Consider the following 21,975-nt stretch of genomic DNA (forward strand, 5'->3'; position numbering starts at 1 on the left):
CAAGTTAATGAGAATAGGTACAACTAGCCTTAAAACTGACAATGAAAGTACTGAAGTGGTAGATAGCTTCTGTCTTTTAGGATCAATCATCAACAGAAAGGAAATAAGCAGTCAAGAAATACGCTGCAGAGTAGTACTTAGTAGAGCAGCCATGAAGGCCTTGGAAAAATATATTCAAATGCTTTGTCTATGCATATAAAGATCAGATTTGTGCAAGAAACAGTATTCCTGTGACAAAGTCAAGGATTTTGGACTTTGAAGAAGCAAGATAGGAAGGGTATTGATGGTTTCAACTTTGGTGTTGGAGAAGATTCCTAAGAATACTGTGGATAGTCTGGCTAGCACAAAGCCCAGTCACCAAAGCTGCTATAGTACAATATAAAATTAATTTATTGGCACCTGTTAAGACTTTATACACAGTTAAACCAGACTGGTTTAAAATCTTTGCATACTTCTAAATATTGGACAAGCGCTCAAGAGATTAATATGAGAGTCTCATTCAAACTTTTACCAAATATTCAGTCCAAATAGTCCAGAAATTAGTAGCACATGTTTTATAAAATATTTTGTGGATGGATTTTTGCCATAAGTAAGAATCAGAAACTATAGAGGGCTGGCAATTGGGGGGAAAAACGAACAAGTTGTCAGCTGAACCCACTGTTTTATGCAATTGTATCAGACTGAGCATACAAAGGAGGGAAAGAAGGATCCCAGAACGTTGGTAGCCAGGATAGATCAAACTAAGCAATGCTCAAAGTAGTGCAATAGGAATCAAGGCAGGAGATGTTGGCCCAAGAATTCTGGAGTTTATTTTTACTGAGGGTGAAATCAGAAGTTGAAATTGAAATTGGAAATTGGAAGTGGGTAAAATTGGAAGTCCAATGCCAGGATAACCTAGATGCATTGTTGGCTTCTATCCTTCTCTGCCTCAGCAGATTATTATTCCTGTCTCTTATCCCCTTCCTACAATGGCACAGTTGCAAGCATAGGGCTATCCCAGCAAAAAGGGCCTGCAGGAATCCAATCACATTGCTTTAGAGATAAATGAAAATGCTCTTTAATTGATACTGTAGCTGATACATCATATCAAGTGGCAAAGGAATTTCAAAGCAGTCCTCTTACTACTGCTATTCATTTTGCTTCTGGAATTTCTGACACTCCAATTTCCTACAAAGAAAATGAACATATGCCAGTAACTTGAGGCCTTTACCTAATACCCATTCTTTCTTGATAGGAACTGATTTAGATGTTAGTCTTTTGGATGGAGACCTCCCATGTAAATTATAAAACGGCATTTTATAAATAAATACCTAAAACTATTACCATGATAACTAAAACATTAACATCATAGAAAGACTGTAAAAAACCCAGCAAGAACACAAAGAAATAGAAGAAGGAATTTTAATAATAACCAAGCTATCTCACTTTGCATTGCACTCCTGAAAGTGCCTTCATGGACATTCCAAACATTGAGGATCATAATTGGGTGACAGCAATGTCGGAAGTGGCAGCTGATAAAATGGACTCTATTAAAGTTTACTATTCTAAAGACAATATTTTGCCAGATCTGCTTTTACATTGTATTCCTAAAGAAGTATGGATCACATAGTCAGACTTTGGTTGATTAAATCAGCTGATACAGTGTAGATTCATTCATTTCAAGAGTGAGGATGCCTCATGATGCCCAGAACAGAACTGCAGTAAAAGGCATTCGTCCTGTTACTCAATCATTATTGGAACTAGAGATATGAATTTAAATTTCTAATCCCTGGTGAGTGGACTTGGTTCTGATCCCCCTTCCTAGAGATTAATTCAAGACCTTAGAGCTGTAAATAAGGTTGCTCATCCCTGGTTGCTCAGTAAACAGAATGTACAGGTAATCCCCGAGTTACGAGCGTTCACTTAACGCTCATTCGAAATTACATGATAAGCGCCCCCTTATGAGCAAGTCCTGAAATTATGAATATTACAGCACCGTGGCAGTGGTTCGCCTTACAAGCAATTGCAGAGGCTCTGCAACATTCACCCTGGTTATTCCCTCCCACCCCACCCGGGTTTCCTTAGGCACCAGGCTTTCAATGCTGACCCTGTGAAGATCGAGATCCTTCACTCTCTTGGCTGCTCCAGGCCTTCATTGTGTTCGCAGAGAATGGAGGCCTAAAGTAACGCAAGATCAGTGGGGTGAGATCTCACACTACTTATCTCACATGAGCTTATGGTACTTTAGGCCTCTGTTCTCTGCAACAGAGAACAGAACCGAAGCCAAAGGCTGGATTGGGATGTCCCCCAGCCTCAGATCCAGGTGGCAGCAGCCTGGAGAAGGCCTCCCGTGCCCGGATTGGGAGGCTGGAGAGCTGTGGAAGTGTCCCCTGGTCTCAGATCCAGGCAGCAGTGGCATGGAGGCCTCTGGTGCCTGGATCAGGCCACCGGAGGCCCACATAAGTGTCCCCTGGCCTCAGAACCAGGTGGCAGCAGCCTAGAAAAGGCCTCTGATGCCCCAATTCAGCCTCCAGAGGCATTGGAAACATCACCCAACCTCAGATCCAGACAGTAGCAGGAACTGCGGCAAATAGAAGACAGATCTTTTCAAGGTGAGTCCAGCGTGGCAGGAAGGGGAAGCACTAGGCCCTCCATGGCCTTCCCCACCCTGAGATACCTCATGTTCACTTAACAAGCCACATGCATCATAACAAGCAAGGGAGTTACCTTGTTCGAGGTACGAGATTTACTTCAAGTTTTTGAGTTATGAGTGGAACGGGCAGACTCCATTACACTCGTAACTCAAGGACTACCTGTACTTTCTTGTTATAACATTTTCCGTATTTGATGGTAATCTCAGCGATGGTACTGCTAATGGGGAGATTGCCGTATTTATCTTTACTTTTAAAAGATACCACATTTTTAATAAATTTTGTCTTATAGTACAGATTGTACTTGACTTAAAACCATTCATTTAACAATCAAAGTTACAACACTAACTTATCACACTAAAAAGTAACTTATCAGTGAGAGGATTTATAATGTCATATTTAAAGCTTACCTTAATGAAGCACTGAAGGTTCCAGCCACAAAAAGTCCTGGTACACCTGGATAATCTTCCAGAATATCCAGGACAAAATATAGCATGAGCTAAACGAATTGCAATTAACAAACATTAAATATCTATTTTTATTCTGCTCTTTACAATCTATAATTGAAAATCAATTTTGAAATATTTTTAACTTCAGTCATATAATCTGAGCATTCTACAATTATGACTTACACAAACATATATTCTTCTCTAGCTGTTAATCTACATAATCTATGATTCTTTTTATACAGGTTGATATTATGACACCTCAGTACATATTACATCATTCTGATGAAATCTTGCTGATGATGTTTCTGGTTCCATTAAAATGTTGTAAATAGAATTATTGAACAGAACATAATTATCTGAGAGTGAGATGGGTAATATCTATATTTGATAAATAAATAAACTGACTTTTTGATACAGCTGTTGCAATCCTGTAGAATTTATATTTCAATGATATGCAAAAAAAACCTAACAAAATGAAATGCTATCTTCTTCTTTTAAGTGCATACTGTATGCTCCATACAAAGCCTTAAGCAGGTGCCAGTGGCTGCAATTTTATATGAATTCAGTGGTTATTAAATTGCTATGTAAGTCAGTCTTGTTATGGCACAGATTAATTTTCTTATGAAATGTGATTAAGCATGGGTTCACGTTTTGTTCATAAAATGGATAGAAATTTATCATCACCAACCTTGTACAATAGTTACAACAGAGTGATTAATTTCAGGTGCATTTTATTGCCCATTTTTTCCTTTGCTTTTCTATTTAATTCTGGAACTCTTCACAATTTTTATTAAGCAATCTAATATACTACTGATATGGCAATGGCAGATTTTGAATATATTTTTGGTAATTTTATTTAATTATTCTATTTCTTTGCCAAAACAATATAGGAGATTCAGTATTTTGGTAAGCATTTTCAAAAGGCCTGGGGTATCACTAGTAGAATTATTTTGAAAAATTGGGAAAGCAATATTGTTTCTGATATTAAAAAAATGGATTCAAGAACAGTTTAATTTATATTTTTAAAGGAAATTTTACCCATCAAAAAAGGAAAAATTTGTCATAGATTTTATGACATTTGTGATATTTGTAACATTAGATAATTATCATTTCTATTCATTAATTTAAATCTAGAACTAGATAAGATGGAAATAGATTTGAACATACATTTAAAAAGGATTGCTTATAAGAATGATCAGGAAAAATATGAAATAGTGGATATACAAATGATCCAAATGCTCTCTTAATAATTAAAAGGGACATGCAAATAACAAACCTGGAGAATGATTGGGATACTTTTCTTATATTAGACTTATAAAGGAGACCTGTTAAAATTTTGAAAAACATGGTAAGAAAGAACAAGAAAAAAGAAAAAAAATAAAGGTGTAGTAAAATATTTGAAAGGATTAAAGACTAAAATTGTTAAAAAAATAAAAGGAAGAAATATTAAGTTTATTTATTTGATCAAGGTTAAAAATGGAGGAAATTGCATCTTTATATTTTATTATCTTTCCTTTGTCATAAAAAAAATCTGGTCTGTTCCTACTAGCATAAGACCAGGAGAATTTGTATTGCTCAGACTAAAACTGAAAATAATTCTAAGATACGTTGGGCCCATAAACATTTAAAACTGTTTGTCCTTAGAAATTAATAGTCAATGAACTAAACTAGGATACATATTATATATTCCCTTGCACAGCTGCTGATAGAAAATACATCAAGGTATTTTGTACAAGCGAAACCCTGAATGGTCTTCCAAAGCAGCCCAGAAAAAAAATTCTATAAAGCTCTATAAATTTGTTGAAGTATGAATGATAGTGAGAATATCCTTGATATCCACTACATATACTTGTATTAGTTACATAATCTGAAACATCCTAGCCACCATTATTCTCTGCTATTCAAAAAGAAAAATGCATGTTTAAAAGAGTAAATCCATGTTAAGTCAATGTTAATTTGAAACCCAGTTCCTAGAAGGAAAATGTATAGGTATTCATACAATGCCAAAACAGATTCTTAAACAACTTTGTTTTCACTACCAAACAAAAAGAAGCCATCATTCATGTTAACAGTAGTTGTTATATTGCATCAGGTACATTTGAAAACACTTTACAAATGAAGGCAAATATATGTGTCCCAGGATGTTACAAGATCCAAACTGTTTCTCCCCAGAAATACATAATTGTCTTTCTTCATGGATTTACATCTATTTCTAATAATATAGTACATTTTGGTATAAATGTTTTAATTTTTCCAAAATATGACCATAAATTATTTATATGGGAGATGCAAAGAAAAAATACAACAAATCCAAATGACAAATATTTCACTTGTACCGAATACTAAACCTGATCTGGGGCTGATACAATTCCGGATGTCAGTGGATCACAATCCTTGTATATTGAATACATTGATAATCCATCCAGTGATGCAAAAATCAGAGCTATCCAGAGGCCCACAAGATTCAGATATAGAGCACTATAACAAAATTTTATAAATGATTGGAAGATTAGAAAATGTTCTTTCTAAAATTATATTATCATAGAAGCATGCCACATTTATATGTTGCAATATTTTTACACTGAGCAAAATATGAAGTATTAGTGCTTTCCTTTTAAAGTTTTAAAATTTTATACTAATTATAATGCAAGAAATGATCACCAAAAGTTAAAATGAAAAAAATGAATTGAAATGGCAAAGTATAATTATTGGAGGATTGATTAGTACTTTTGTTTGCTTTATGAGATATACTAGATTAGTATACCACCTTTCATTTGGAGTTTGAGGCAGAATATATAATACCATTTCCTCTTATTCCCTCCCACCCGAAGAACACTGTGATTATCTTGCCAGTATTACCAAAAATACTTCCAGATGCCTGGGAATTTGAGGGTTCTGTCCAGGATCTTAAATGTCCTGGCACTGCACCCTTTTGGACAGAGAGCTCTGATGTTCTTCCTGGAATCTGTTAAGAGCCACTCTCCCAACTTAGGAGTCACAGTGCTCTCACCACCACTGGTCCACTTTGATGTTTCCTCTGCAGTTTGTCTTTCAGATCCTGATACTTCTCCAGCAACTCTATTCCTTCTTCCTGATGTTGCTGCCACTTGTCACTGCTAGATCTATCACAACCACTAACATTTTATCCTTGTCTACTACCACAATGTCTGATTGATTGGCTAGTAATTGCCTATCTATTTAGACCTGTACATCCCCTCCACTCAAAGACTGAAAACAATGCAAGTCTCCCATGATTCAAAACTTGCAGGACACTTTGAATTTGTAAAAACCCTACACTTATTGAGGTGGCAATTCTGGTGCCTATCGTTAAAAAAGGACATTGAAAGTTATGTGGCCAGCTGCCCCACTTGTGCAGCACCAAAACAAAGACAAGGAAAAACGCCTGGTCTTTTGCAGCCAGTAGTAAACCCTTCAGCACCTTTGAAAAAGATCTCTATAGACTTCACTGTAGAACTGCCAGAAAGCATAGGAAACACTATCATTTGGGTAGTGACCGACCTGTTTTCAAAGCAGGTCCATTTTATCCTGTGCCAGAAGATCCCAATTGCCAAGACGCTAGCAAAGCTGTTCCTCCAACATATTTACCGATTGCATGGGGCCCCTGACCATATAATTTCAGATAGAGGGGTCCAATTCACCTCAAAGTTCTGGAAGGCGTTTTTGGACCTCTTGGGCACAGAACAGGACTTGAGTTCTAGTCATCATCCTCAAACAAATGGGAGGACAGAATGAACTTGTTTCTGGAATAGTATTTGAGAAGTTTCATCAACTACCAACAAGATAATTGGAGTGACCTTTTACCATTTGCTCAAGTGGCATATAACAATGCTGTACACTCTAGCATGGGATACACCCTTTTCCAAGTGGCTGCAGGACAGATTTTTAACCCAGTGTTTGAACTGCCAGGCAATGAACCCACCATCCCTTCCCTTAAGAAATGGATGAATTAGCTGCAAAACACCTGGCCGGTTGTTATAAAAGCTCTAGATGAGGCCAGAGAAGCCTATAAGGCTCAAGCAGATAAAAAGAGAGTGGAACCTAAACTCTTCCACATTGGGGACAGGGTATACCTGTCTACTAGGTTCTTACAATCATTGCAGCCCTCCAAAAAGTTAGGACCAAAGTATGTGGGTCCCTTCCCCCATCAAACACATCATAAACCCAGTTACAATAGAACTAGAACTTTCCAAATTATTAAGACAGATCCACCCTGTATTTTATTGCAGTTTATTAAACCCTGAGATAACCTCGCCTTTATGGCCAATGACAGCCCCAACACCACAATCCATTATGGTAGAGGGTGAGCAACATTTTGAAAGCAAAGAAATACTAGACTCCAGTAAACACCATGGAGCTAACCAGTATCTTGTGGTTGGAAGGACCTCCCAGCATCCCAAAATGAATGGGTCCATAAAAAACACGTTAGAGTCCCAAGATTACCCAAATGCTTTCATGCACGTTATCCTGACAAACCTGACTAACTTCTCATTTCTTTTCTCCCCATTTTTATTATTTTTCTATTTCTCCAGGTGGAACTCCCCTTCTTTTAGGTGGGGGCAGCATGTCTGATCCTCAAACTATATATTCATTTCGTTTTCAGGTACTGCCATTCTGTTGGGAGGGGTGAGGTTTCACTCTTTGGGGAGAGGAAAGCTCTGTGGGCTTTCGGATGCATTTCTTTTACTTTGTTCTTTCACCTTTGATGCATCCCTCGGAGTGTGAAAGGGAGGAGGAATGTACCTGGGGCATTTTTCTCTTATCTCTATTCTGCTGGAAAGAGACCAGGATGAAAACAAAATGCCTGAGAACTGCAGCTTTATCACCTCGATTCCCATAACAACTTCACACCTGTGAATTGGCCGAAATCATACTGAACCAGTGGGCACTGGGGAAGGGTTGAAGGGAGAGTTTTAATGTAATGTTTTGCATGGGAATTCTTCAGCTCTTGCCTTGCTATTCTGCTATCACTGTCTCTCAATAAAAAATTCCCTTTAAAATGATGTCAGTTTTAGGAGTTTTGCTTTTGTGGAAGCACTAGCTGAGGCAGGACCTTACATGTCCTTAGCTTTCTTATTCTCCATGATCTTCTGTGGGATCTTCCATCTGGACTTAGGATGGTCTAGCCTGTGTTCTGTGCAGATACTCCTGTACACAATGCCAGTTACTTGGTTGTGCTGTTCAATGTATGCTGTTCCTGCCATCTTATACCCTGCCACTATGTGTTGGATTATCTCTGGGGCTCCTCTGCACAGTCTGCAATTAGGTCCTATCTAGTGTGGTATGTCCTGCTTCTATGGATCTGGTGCTTAGTGCCTATTCTTGTGCTGCTATGATCAGTGCTTCAGCACTATCTTTTATTCCAGCTCTTTCCAATCATTGGTAGGATTTCCCAATGTCCACCACTTCAGTTATCTGTCATTGATAGATCTCATGTAGGTTCTTGTCTTGCCATGGCACTTCCTCTGCTTGATCTTCCATATCTGCTGCTGCTTCAGGCATTCTCTCAGCAGTTCATCTTTGGGTGCCATCTTACTGATGTATTTCTCGATGCTCTGAGTTTCATCCAGTTTTTGACACTTACCAGGCTCCAACCACTTCCGTTCCAGCTAGTGTAGTCTGGATGTTAGAAACCTCCATACATTTTGAGGAACTTGCAGATCACATCAGCAGCTTCCATGTACTTATTTGGCCAGCTCACTATACTGGCAGGGTATCTGATGATTGGGTACATGTTGACAGTATGGATCTTGTTCTTCCCATAGATACTTGGATTTTACTGTTTTCCTTGCTTCATCATAATGGTTCCCATGTGACTGTGGGAAACCAAAGTATTTGTAATTGGTCTATATGTCTGCTAGGTCAGCGGCCTCCAACCTTTTGTGCTACAGGGATCAGTTCCATGGAGGGTGAATTTTCTATGGACAGGGGGCGTGGTTTCATGTGCTGCCTGGATCTCATACATGCGCAGATGGGGCTTCACACATCTATGTAGAGGTGGTGACTGATGGGAATTCCACTCTTTTTTATATAAAACTTTATTGATTTTCTAATTTTTACAAATTATAAGTGCTTAATAAACAACGTGTTGTCTGGGTTCATTTTTTACTTACATACACACACTTACCATTTGGCATCCCATTGTGATCTGCAAGCAAAATATCGTTGAACTTGACTTTGATTTGTTGCATACATGCCAACCCAAGTAAAAGTGCCACCAATGACAATAGTCCACACAGTGTGCCTTTTCAAAGGATTTGGGTTAAAACTACATAGAAAATTCAAGAAAATAATTTAAATTTTGTCACTGAAAGAACTCAAGAATTTAGTGGAGAGAAAAAAATAGACTTTTGAACTTAATAAAAAAATATATTTTTCCCAACATAAATATAGAAACTATAAATAAACAAAGTCATTACAAAAACCAACATGGTTTGTCAAAAACAGATCATGCCAGACCAATCTTACTGCATTCTTTGACCAGGTGACAAAATTAGTGGACCAGAGGAATGCTGTGGATATAATTTACTTGGACTTCAGTAAGGCATTTGATAAAGTAGACCACAACCTACTACTTGATAAGATAGAAAAATGTGGATTAGACAACATCACCACCAGATGGATTCATAGCTGGCTGACCAGCCATACTTAGCTTGTGGTCCTAAATGGAACTGCATCTACATGGAGGGAAGTGTGTAGTGGGGTACTGCAGGGATCTGTTCTGGGCCCAGTGCTCTTCAACATCTTCATTAATGATTTGGATGATGGGATAGATTGGGAACTCATTAAATTTGCGGCCGACACTAAACTGGCAGGAATAGCCAACACTCCAGAAGATAGGCTTAAGATACAGAAGGATCTTGACAGACTTGAACATTGGGCGCTATCTAACAAAATGCAGTTCAGTGGTGAAAAAACTAAGGTTCTACATTAGGCAAGAAAAACCAAATGCACAGGTTTAGTATAGGTGATACCTTGCTCAATAGTAGCAACAGTGAGAGGGATCTTGGAGTCCTAGTGGACAATGACTTAAATATGAGCCAGCAGTGTGCCAACACAGTGCTAGGCTGCATTAACAGAGGGACAGAATCAAGATCATGTGAAGTGTTAATATCACTTTACAATACCTTGGTAAGGCCACACTTGGAATACTGCATCCAGTTTTGTTCACCACAATGTAAAAAAGATGTTGAGGCTCTAAAAAGAGTACAGAGAAGAGCAACGAAGATAATTAGGAGACTGGGGGCTAAAACATACAAGGAACAGCTGCTGGAATTGGGTATGTCTAGTCTAATGAAGAGAAGGATGGGGGTGACATGATAGCAGTATTCCAATATCTCAGGGGCTGCCACAAAGAAGAGGGAGCCAAGCTATTCTCCAAAGCACTTGAAGGCAGGACAAGAAGCAATGGATGGAAACTAACCAAAGAGAGAAGCAACCTAGAACTAAGGAGAAATTTTCTGATAGTTAGAACAATTAATCAGTGGAACAACCTGCCTCTAGAAGCTGTGAATGCTCCAACACTGGAAGTTTTTAAGAAGAGACTGGACAGCCATTTCTCTGAAATGGTATAGGGTTTCCTGCCTGAGCAGGGGATTGGACTAGATGACCTCCAAGGTCCCTTCCAAGATGATGATGATGATATTATTTACTTTAAAAAGTCAGTCTTACAAGTGACACTTCTCAGGTTGTCAAACCAATGCCATCATCTAGAACAAGCTCCTATTTTGCATATAACATGTTACAATACTACAAAATATTCCATTACATAAAGAAAGGTGTGGAACTCCAAATAGTTGCCATTTTCTTTCTTTCTCATTTGCAAGTTAGAGAAAATATTAGTTGGCTTAAACAAGGAGAGGTGGAGGACTATGCATTGGCAAAAAATATTTCTTATGGCTTTCTGGAAAAGGCGGCAGAGAAGACTAATTTCTGAACTTAGCACACAATCAAGACACATGGTACAGTCTGAAAACTATTGGGGAAGACAGTTTTCTCTGAAGGACTACCTACAAATGGTGACTGTGGCATTTCATTGGTTATATAGTTATTATGTCAACATATTGTGAGAATCATCTGAGTCAGTCACATCTCATCATGAAACGGCAGTGGCAAGGATTTAGAATTTTTGTACAATTAGTGCTTTGGCATTACTGCCACCACTATTTAGAAATTTTACTTTTTAAATTTCAAAAGAAGAGAATCCTGTTGCTATGGTTCATACAGACCAACAAAAATTCCTACCTCCTGGTCAACCTTATTAAATTTATTAGGATAGTAAAAATACTCAACTTTGATAACTTTTTATTGTAGATATACAGATAGTCTAAACAAGATAGAAGCTTTTCTTCCTGAGTTACATTGTGATTCAAGAGTATGTTCTATTTCTTTTAATACAAATGGTTATCACTAGGAAGAAAGACGACTCTAATTTAATCTGGCATTCATATATAGAGAGAGTGATTTAGGTGAAGAGACAAGCCTTTAACAGTCACTTTAAAAAGATGACAATAAGCTTCTGAGAGAATATTTCTGTTTAGATATAATTTAAATGACTGTTCTTTTAAAAGAACCCAAATCAGCTTGTTATAGTAACTTGTATTAATACAAAATGTTTATTATTTATTTATTTATAAAGTTTAATGGCCACCCACCTTAGCACAGGGCAACTCTGGGTGGCTTATAATCGTAAAAGATATATACAGTATAGATATCCTAAAAATATCAATAAATACCAGCATATGCCACGATCCAATTACAGATGGGGAGGGGGGACAGGGTGGGGGGGGAAAGTGAGATCTGTTGTTAATCTATCAACTATATTATTATTATTAAATAGCTTGTTAATTTGCTATTTAAAATTATTTAGATTCATATCAGTTTATTTATTTATTTATTTATTTATTTTTATAAACCGCCCTTCTCCCGAGGGACTCGGGGCGGTGTACAGAATAAGGTAGGTATACAGATTGAACAATAGTGAAAAAACAATAGTAAAAACAAACTGGGACCCCAATTAGAGCTATCAGGCCAGGCCGGACTGCTGGAACAGGTAAGTTTTTAAGTCGCGCCGGAAGGTGCGGAGGTCGGGGGCCATCCGGATTTCGGTTGGCAAGCTGTTCCAGAGGGCTGGCGCACCCACTGAGAATGCCCTCCCCCTGGGGGCCACCAGCCGACATTCCTTGAGCGGTGGCACCCTGAGGAGGCCCTCTCTGTGGGAGCGCACAGGACGGTGGGGTGCTGACATTGGCAGAAGGTGCTCCCGTAGGTAGTCCGGACCCATGCCATGTAGGGCTTTGTATGTCATTGTTAGCACCTTGAACTTCACACGGAAGGCAACTGGAAGCCAGTTCAGCGCACGGAGGAGAGGTGTGATATGGGAGTATCGGGAGGCTCCCAAGAGTGTCCGTGCCGCTGCACTTTGCACCAGCTGAAGCTTCCGAGTGGATCTCAAGGGCAGCCCCATGTTGTCCACCTGTTCAAATATGCATTCATAAACTTTAAAAACCTTTAATAGTTTTAATAAAAAGTTGCATTTTGATTGCTTTCTATGCAAAAGAATACTTACTCCCAGATGTTTAGTCTTCCTCCCTGGTAAGCATCATCTAGAATAGGGCCAAATCCTCCTTTAATTATCACAGCCCTTGCAAACACTACTCCAAGTCCAATTATCATCAGTATATATTGGAAAACATCTGCCCAGACTACTGCCTTTAGGCCACCCTAGTTGGAAACAGATATGACATATAGTAAAATGTATGTTCTTCCTATATAAACATGAATATAAAATCTGACAAGGACATGTTTCAATGACAAATGTTTTCATTTTTGCACAAATTACCCACTAAACATAAAAATATTGGCATAGAATAGATCATATATACATTCATTTGCCTTTAGAAAAGAAAATTGTAAAAGATTGAGCTTTCATTTATATTCTAGTATTCCGATTTGTTTCAACTGAATAAATTAATATTCATATTCTAAATAATACCAGCTTCTTTTCTCAAAACAACTAGGAGCTGCTGTGCTTGTGATATTCTTTTGGGAGCCTTTTTTCTTTAATTAGGTTATATTACAATATTACAAATATTTGTCTATAGATTGGTTTTTATATAATACAGAAATTTTTACATGATGAAAAGGCCAGACCCTTAAAAGCAGTTTTTTAAAGTTTAACTCTGAAGCATCTAAGAAAGATGGGTTTTCTGCAACTTAAGACTGTAAACATGAAATTCCATATGCTTGCATGTTTTAAAGTATCGGATAAGAGAATAGGGAAAGCATATATTAAATCTAACTTGGATTGCTTTACTAATAATTTACAAAATGTGAATTATAGAGATTTGTTAACATACTACTGAGCAGTAGAAGGTGCAGATTAATCCTGTTGCTATTACTGATCCCCACAACTGGAATCCTGTAACTGAAAAAAAAGACATTGTTTTTGAAATATTTCTATGATAGCACAGAAGAAATATATTTAAATTAATTAAAGGAAAGCTAATCAGAAGTACACAAAAACCCCATAAATTAGTGTATATAATGCACACATAGATTGAAAATCTCTTAATTAACAGACTGCCCATAGGCACACAGCTAGTGTCTCAGCTGAGTACACACCTTTGTCTCAAGCACAGACTTTGCTATGTAAGTGAAAGGCAAATTTATCTTCAGTCCTCCTTCCCAGAAGACTTTGTTATTTTGAGAGACTGTAAGCAAATCTCTGTGAAAAGGGAGAAGATCAAGAAGAGGTGTGCCAGAGTGAAAAGAATAACCTGTGATTATTTAAGCCCAAACTAAGAACAGAAAATTTAGGAACAAAAAGGAAGTCATCTTCTCCAACAACAAAGCATTTTATCCTTAAAATCCAATTTTTGCTTCAATAGATTGTCCCAGGGAATAACCATGGTAAGCATGATTTCGCAAAAAAACAAATAATTTAGAGCAGTGGGGGGGAAAAAAAGGAAAAAAAAGGTGTCAGAACTCACACACGTCATACAACCCGCCTTGCCTTGCAACCCCTTCAATTTTTAGTGTATCTAAAAGACTAGGATTTTGTTCAAGGTAAGTTAACACTATTAATGTTACCATGCACTGTGTGGCTTTAAATTATAAGAAGGTATTTTATTAATCTTTTGGGACATTTACCACTGGCATACCCATTTAGTTTAATGAGTGGAAATGTCAGCTTTCTATGTGGAATGAAATTGGCCCAATAAAACAAAATTTGGTTGCTTGTAAAAGATTGAATTATTTTTAAGAAGTTGTCAAACCAGGTGGAAAAATTTACATTTGGAGTTTTATATGGATATTTTTTTTAATTTAATTTCTATACCGCCCTTCTCCCGAAGGACTTAGAGCGGTGTACAGGGCAATAAAAATACAACATACAAAAATTAAAAATAAGATTAAATTAATCTAACCCTAATAATAAATAATTACAAATTACAAATTAAAATACCCCAAACCCATTAGACCAGGCCGGCTTGTTCAAATAAGTAAGTTTTCAGATCACAGCGGAAAGAGCGAAAGTCGGGAGCCATCCGGAGCTCAACCGGTAATTGATTGCAAAGGGCTGGCGCGCCCACAGAGAATGCTCTCCCCCTGGGGGCCGCCAGCCGACACTCTCTGACCGACGGCACCCTGATATTGACTTCAAACAAATTGAAGTTGAAACTTTGACAGTGAACAGATTACTTTTAATTTATCTTTAAGTTAAACCTAATTTAATAGATCTGATTAAACCTCATACTATAGGTCTACCTTTACCCCTGACCAGTACATAATTAATATATATTATTATTAATAATAAAACCTCCAAATTGGCTTTATTCTTATTCTTCCCTTCTGCAGTTTGAATATAAAGTATAAAAGACTTAAAAGAGATTTTCGTAGACATCCCAACCTTTGAATTACCCAAGGAACCGAAACAGCACAGTTTCACTGTTGGGCAAGCTTCCATGCCAGCCGCCTTTCTTTCCTCTCACTTTGCCTCTTTTTAACCTCAGAACCCACCTTCTGTAAGGGAAGGCAAAAAGCTCACTCACCCTCTTGTGAAAGATGGCCTCCATGTTTACATGTCTCCCACCGCCACCATCGGCTTCCAAACCACATGGTCCGACCCAGCCAATCAACCCACGCTCTGGCTGTGGTGCTCCGGTGCCTCATGACTCCTCCTAGAGGAGGCAGACAGCGCCGGAGGGGACCCAGCTCACACCCTACCGCCAACAGGGCATTTTCAAAAGCAAATGAGGATAGGAAGGGCAACAATAGGAAAAGAACACAATTCTGGGAAAACCATCGAAAAAAGGTGTCAGAACTCCATTACGGTGCGTTCTATTACAAAAAAAACCTAATTCAGAGTCAAGGAAGGAAGACTTCCTAATCTAGACAGTAAAACATCAGAGCCTCAATTGGAAAACAGGGACATACCCATAAAAAATGCAGCAAAATGGAACAGGTTTTAGTCTCCATTCAAAGCAATCTCCAAGACCTCAGAAAGCAATGGATGAAATCACAATCCCAGCAGTTAGATGGAATAGAAATATACCCACTGGAAGGAAGAGAATCTACAGAGGTTACAGGGATAATCCTCAAGAGTGATGCAAAAGAGTTTAAAATAAAGTAAGTGGATGATCAGAGAGGGAGAAGGAAAGAGAAAACAACTTCATCTCCTGATGAAGAATGCTCTGGTAAATCAAATATATTTACTGATGATGATGATTTTAATATATTATTATATTAATAAAGAGTAAGTATTTGACTGAAACAGCAAGCTTCAAATAAATAAAACAAGTAAGTGAAAGTTACTCTATACAGGTAGTCCTTGATTAACAATGTGAATTTGGACTACAATTTCCGTCACTAAGCAATGCATTCCTAAAGTGTGATGGCACACGACCATATTGATTAACAAAAGCAATCCCTGCAAAGCTTATTATCATCATTAAGGATCCCAAGTCATTCAGTGAGGACCTCATGAGTGTCACTTGCAACTTCCTGCAGGCTTCCTATAAACAAAGTCAATGGGAAGCCAGCAGGAATTGCAAGTTATTCATGGCTCACAAGCAGAGAACTTACTGGAGTGAAGAGACGAGCGGGGTGCTGGAGAGAGGGTGCTGAAGAAAGGTACAAGTGCATGTGGCTGCAGAGGGTGCTGTGGCAAGGTGCAAGTGCATGCAGAGGAGGAGAGGATGCCGCTGTGAGGTGTGAGTATGTGCAAGCTGGGGAGAGGAAGCTGCAGCACCATTTAAATGTATAGACGCAATGGAGGGGCTGCTGCTGAGAGGTGCAAGTATATTTGGACTGGGGAAAGGATGTTGTTGTTGTTGTTGTTAGCTGCGAAGTCGTGTCCGACCCATCGTGACCCTATGGACAACGTTCCTCCAGGCCTTCCTGTCCTCTACCATCTTCTGGAGTCCATTTAAGCTCACACCTACTGCTTCAGTGACTCCATCCAGCCACCTCATTCTCTGTCGTCCCCTTCTTCTATTGCCCTCAATCTTTCCCAGCATTAGGCTCTTCTCCAGTGAGTCCTTCCTTCTCATTAAGTGACCAAAGTATTTGAGTTTTAGCTTCAGGATCTGGTCTTCTAAAGAGCAGTCAGGGTTGATCTCCTCTAGGACTGACCGGTTTGATCGCCTTGCAGTCCAAGGGACTCGCAGGAGTCTTCTCCAGCACCATAGTTCAAAGGCCTCAATTCTTTGGCGCTCAGCCTTTTTTATGGTCCAACTTTCACTGCCATACATTGCAACTGGGAAGACCATAGCCTTGACTATACGCACTTTTGTTGACAGGGTGATGTCTCTGCTTTTTAGTGTGCTGTCTAGATTTGTCATGGCTTTCCTCCTGAGGAGCAAGTGTCTTTTAATTTCTTGGCTACAGTCCCCATCTGCAGTGATCTTGGAGCCCAGGAAAATAAAATCTGTCACTACCTCCGTTTCTTCCCCATCTATTTGCCAGGAATTGAGAGGGCCAGATGCCATGATCTTGGTTTCTTAATGTTAAGTTTCAACCCAACTTTTGCACTCTCCTTCTTCACCCGCAACAAGAGGCTTTTTAGTTCTTCTTCACTTTCTGCCATTAGAGTGGTATCATCTGCATATCTTAGGTAAGGATGTTGTGGCACCATACAAATGCATGAACAGGTGCTACTTTAAGACATGAGTGTACCTGGGAGGGGGAAGATAGAATAGAACAGAACAGAAGTATCTTTATTGTCATTGTGTGTTTCACAATGAAATTAAGTGCTATGTAAAAGATGTTACGGCCTGAGTGAATACTACAAAATATGTGATCCCTGGGATCTCATACTCCACTGTAGAAATCTTCAGGAGAAAAAGTGCGGGAGTGTCTTGCAATCTTCCATCATTGGATTTGTTTGTGGGAAGCCAGCAAAGAAGGTCATAAATAGTGATCACTTGATTGTGAGGGTGCTAGGATGGCCAGAGAGTTGAGATCTGTTTGAAAGTACTACTCATTCAGCACTGTTGTATCTTCATACGGTCACTGAACAAGTGGACTACATGTAATGTAAAACTTGAAATACAGCAATCCATAAATAGATTTTAGTATAGTATTATATAATAGTATTGCAGGGCAGGGGAAACTGATCACAAAGCACAATATATAACTTAATTTTTTTCACATTTTTTCACATGTGGACATTTCACATAGTTAATTTTATGAACTGATAAATTGCTGAGAATCACCTAAATATATTATATGAGTTAGGCAGCCATATACGTCCTGTAAGTAATAAAGAAATAAAATCTGAATAATTTACACAAAAATCAATTAAACAATGAACTAATTGGAAACCTTTTCCTCAAGTTTTTTTATAATATATCACAGGAAGACAAAATTACCTTCAGAAGAATTAGACTTAAAAGTAGGTCACTGAATGTGAATTACACACATTCAGACTTTCCTGAAGTAATTATTTAATGACACTATGTTTTGTTTATGTAGTCATCCTTTTCTTTGTTCCAAACTCAATAAAGTTTGGCTCTAGGTTATGCAGCTTTTTCTGTGTTAGAACGTTATGTCCTAGATGGATATAAATGTTCACAGTACCTTTATTCAAAGCCAGTGATGGAGCATATATAACAATGCTGGTGTATAATATCTGTAGAAATAACAAAAAGAAGGAACCATGAGCACATAGGTATCTTCATAAATATTTATGTTAATTATACTGAATATAATATGAAACAAGAACTATTATGTAAATTTACTGTAAAGATGAGAAGAAAAACCAGATTGTAAGATCCCATTAGAGCTTTGTATTTTTCGCTATGCAACTGTTATTTTTATACCTGATTTTTTTATAGTAAATTCTCTGTACCCAAAGTGTAAAATAGGGTGGTCTAAATGTTTCAGATCATGTAAAAGGAGAAACCAGCTTATATGATGACTTATGAACAAGTTCTACTAAGAAAAAATAGTAATAGAAAATTTATTACCATATTTTCAATATACATTTAGTACCCCGTTTCCATACTTTTTATATATGAGAGAATATATGGAAAATGATTTCCCTTATAAATATGATCCTTTATAAATTAACTTGTTAAAAGCCAATTTAATTTTAAACCAGGAACATACCATTTACAATATCAAATTTCTAAATTTGCAATAAGTAACACTGCATTTAAAAACTACTTTTTATGATACTTTAAATAAGGTTTAAAGATAATCAATAACATTCTGTATTTTTACTTGCCGTTAGTATTACAAACATCATTGTTCCAAGAATACGCATATACTTGTTATATCGAAGCTCCAAGTACTGCAAGAGAGGTAAGATATTAAAACAAAACAAATGCACTTATGTACAGAAAAATGCAATGTACAGAAGGAAAAGAGCAAAGACGTTTGAATGCCCAAATTTTAACAAGAAAGCCAACGTAAGAGTTAACACAAATTTATCAAGGAATTCAACAGAGGAAGAAAAGGAATTTGCTTGTGAAGTGTCAAACATTTTCTGAATAAGTTGCACATTACAGTGGAAGTATCTTGAGGAAGGGTGATACCATGGTACTGCTACTTGTGAAAAATATACTGGAATAATGACTATAAGCAGAAAATGACTGCAGTGTAACATGATTACAGAAAAAAAGTCAAAGTCAACTTTAAGATGCACCAACAAAAGAATACACTTTCCAAATTGCGACAAATAATTATAGTCCCATTTTATTCTGCTGTGATCAGAGTACAATGTCCTCTTCTGGACATCATACTTGATGAGAGTGGAGAATACAGTACATTAAAGGGTGAATGAGAATGTTCTTCTTCATTTCAGAGTGCAAGACATAAAAAAAAATTACAGTAAGATTCCAATTAAAAGAGTGTACAGATCTGCACATGGCTCACTGCATTGTACTGCATATACTATGTTAATTCTTCCACTCTCATGATTCTAAAGGTTGGTATGGGCAGGGCTTTTTTTCTCATAGAACGCTCAGAACGGAGTTCCGGCACCTTTTTTGGATGGAACCTTGTACGGTAGGCAAGGTGGTTTGTATGACATGTGTGAGTTCCGGCACCTTTTTCTTTTACAAAAAAAGCACTGGGTATGGGTTAGAATCAAGTATTGGTTTTTATTTTTCTTTAGAATGGAAAGCCACGAGAAAAGATTGCATTTTATTCCCATAAACAGAGATGACTAAAAAACAAAACAAGGACACAGCCGGAGGAAGGAAATTGATAATATATCCATAGTGTATTACTGCTCCCATTTTAGAAGGCATCTCTTTTTTTAGGGAATTTGATAAGTTATACTTTTGGAACAAAAATTGAAGGACCTATTTTAAGAGAAACCAACAAATTAAATTGTTCTAAGTTAATATTTTTGCAAGATAATAAATTCCACTGAGTTCCAAGAAACCTGAAGTTTCATTTTAAATTAATTTTAGCCTTAGATAACTGAGAACAGTTTATTCTTTTAGCACTGTTAATTTATTAAATACTTAAGTTGTATCAATGGTTGGTTAATTTATTTTTAATAGAATTGAAAAAAGGGCCGAGAATTTTAAATTATTAATGAAAAATATATATCGTACGTATATACCTTACCGCTGGCAATTCTGAATTGCAATTAACACAGAATTCCCCAATGACCAACACGTGGACCACTCAAAAAAGTAAGAATTTAAATGGAGGGGTTCTGAAACGTTTTGCATTCCGCCATTTGTAAGTTTAATATAAACCACTGGTTGAAATCCAAGAAAGATTCAGAAATTAAAACCTTTCCTGTTGGGTCTCCGCGCAATTTCAATATGAAAATTAGATGGACAAGCTCTTGCTAAGTCAGAGAAGAAAATAGAAGTCTGTAATTTATTAAGTTATTATGCTGTCCATTTCATTATCCAAGCGAAATCTTAAGCTACACATCCCGATCCAGAAAAACACTGGAAAGGTTTTAACATTAAAATAGACTGTATAGAGTTATGACGTAACGTGTGATGTAAATTTTAGCTCGCCATGGCGTAGGTAGGTAAGGCTGCTATTCCTACCTCGTAAACGCTGGTGAGTCCCAGTCGATAGAAGACGGGTAAGAACACTTCAGCGCTGGTCACCACCATGATGGCGTACGAAAAAGCGAAGAGGAGAAAAACACTTCCGAAGCGATAGACTTCGGCCGGAGTTCCCAGCACTGTCAAGGCCGACATATAGCTAGTCGCGAGGGAAAATGCCACAGGCAAAAAACTTAGATTGCGGTCCGCCATCAGAAAGTCCTTGTGAGATTTTAGGACTCCCTCGAAGGCGTAGAATACGCCGACTACCGCCGACAAAAGCAACGTTGTGGAAACGACGGCATAGTCCAGGGTGGTGAAACGTTGACTCAGTATGTCAGTGCCAACATCGGACTGAGAGCCGGTCGTCGGCATGATAATCCGGGCCCCTCGAGGGCAAGCAATAGTCCAGGCCAATTCTTCCCTTTGCAAAGCTGTGGCCGCAAATACAGCACCTCTCGGACGGTCTAACGTCGACTCGCCACTCTGAAGGCCTGCTGTCCTTCCGCAGCCGAAACCCAATGCAAGCCCTCCGCGCCCGGGAAGCCACGCGTTGCCAACCGTCCAGGCCAGGCCTCCGCGCCCCGTTGCTTAGAAGCGCTCGCGGAGCCTGGAGAGCGGCGCACGGGGCCGTTTCCCCACTTTGCTGCGTTTTTCCACCCGCTTCTCCCGTTGTTTGTAGGCATTCCCTCCTACAACGGGTTTTTCTCGTGCCCACCTGTTGTCTTTATCAAATTGCCCCCCTTTCTTCATCCCGCATTCCCAACTGAGCTAAACAGCTTTTTCCATCTAACACTTTCCCTCTTTAATCCCACGTCTTTGCGTTTGATATTTGTGGTTTTTTTTCTTTATACTATTTTTTTGTGTCTTTGCCAAGACTTTGCAAAATAGGTAGCTTTTGGAAGGAGTTGCGAACCAGGCAGATTTTCTGATACTCAAGTATTATCCAGAAATATATTTCAGCTGGAAAGAATATCTGTTTCTCAAATGCTTCTTCTCCCAAGTATTCTTAATTTCCTTGTGAGTTATACAGTGACAATAAAGATATTCTATTCTGTTCTAGATCTTTTTTTAAACCATAGTAAAACTATAGGGAAAAAATGTAAATATTTTTCGTATTACTTAAAAAAGGAAGGAAACAGTAAGTATTGCACTGGCTTTAAAGAAGGGCTTGACTGCTTAGAAAAACATACTTAAGGTATAACAGACTAGTCCTGTTGGGCTTTCAAATCTTTGACACATTGTTCAAATGTGTGGAGTGCATTCTTATAGCCCATCATTAGGAATGCCTCTTTGGAAGTGTGTTGAAGTTTTTGTAAGGTTGTTCTGAACCATATTAATTTGTAAATGTCCTCAATA

The 21,975-nt window shown here is 38.1% G+C and overlaps 1 protein-coding gene across 1 annotated transcript in view; it reads right to left on the minus strand.

The window, feature by feature from the left end:
- Window positions 1-20,991, minus strand: part of LOC308669757 (sodium-coupled monocarboxylate transporter 1-like) — a gene marked incomplete at both ends in the record, with an annotated part of 40,964 nt that extends 19,973 nt beyond the window's left edge. Inside the window, 8 exons of the mRNA XM_081330633.1 lie at window positions 3,041-3,129; window positions 5,428-5,557; window positions 9,225-9,365; window positions 12,666-12,820; window positions 13,456-13,523; window positions 18,176-18,227; window positions 18,825-18,890; window positions 20,617-20,991. Of these exons, the coding sequence (XP_081186759.1) occupies window positions 3,041-3,129; window positions 5,428-5,557; window positions 9,225-9,365; window positions 12,666-12,820; window positions 13,456-13,523; window positions 18,176-18,227; window positions 18,825-18,890; window positions 20,617-20,991 (1,076 nt within the window). The remainder of the gene's footprint in view (window positions 1-3,040; window positions 3,130-5,427; window positions 5,558-9,224; window positions 9,366-12,665; window positions 12,821-13,455; window positions 13,524-18,175; window positions 18,228-18,824; window positions 18,891-20,616) is intronic.
- Between the last annotated feature and the right edge of the window lie 984 nt (window positions 20,992-21,975).

Source organism: Vipera berus (assembly GCF_964194415.1).
Source record: "Vipera berus genome assembly, chromosome: 6".
NCBI classification, from domain to species: Eukaryota; Metazoa; Chordata; class Lepidosauria; order Squamata; family Viperidae; genus Vipera; species Vipera berus.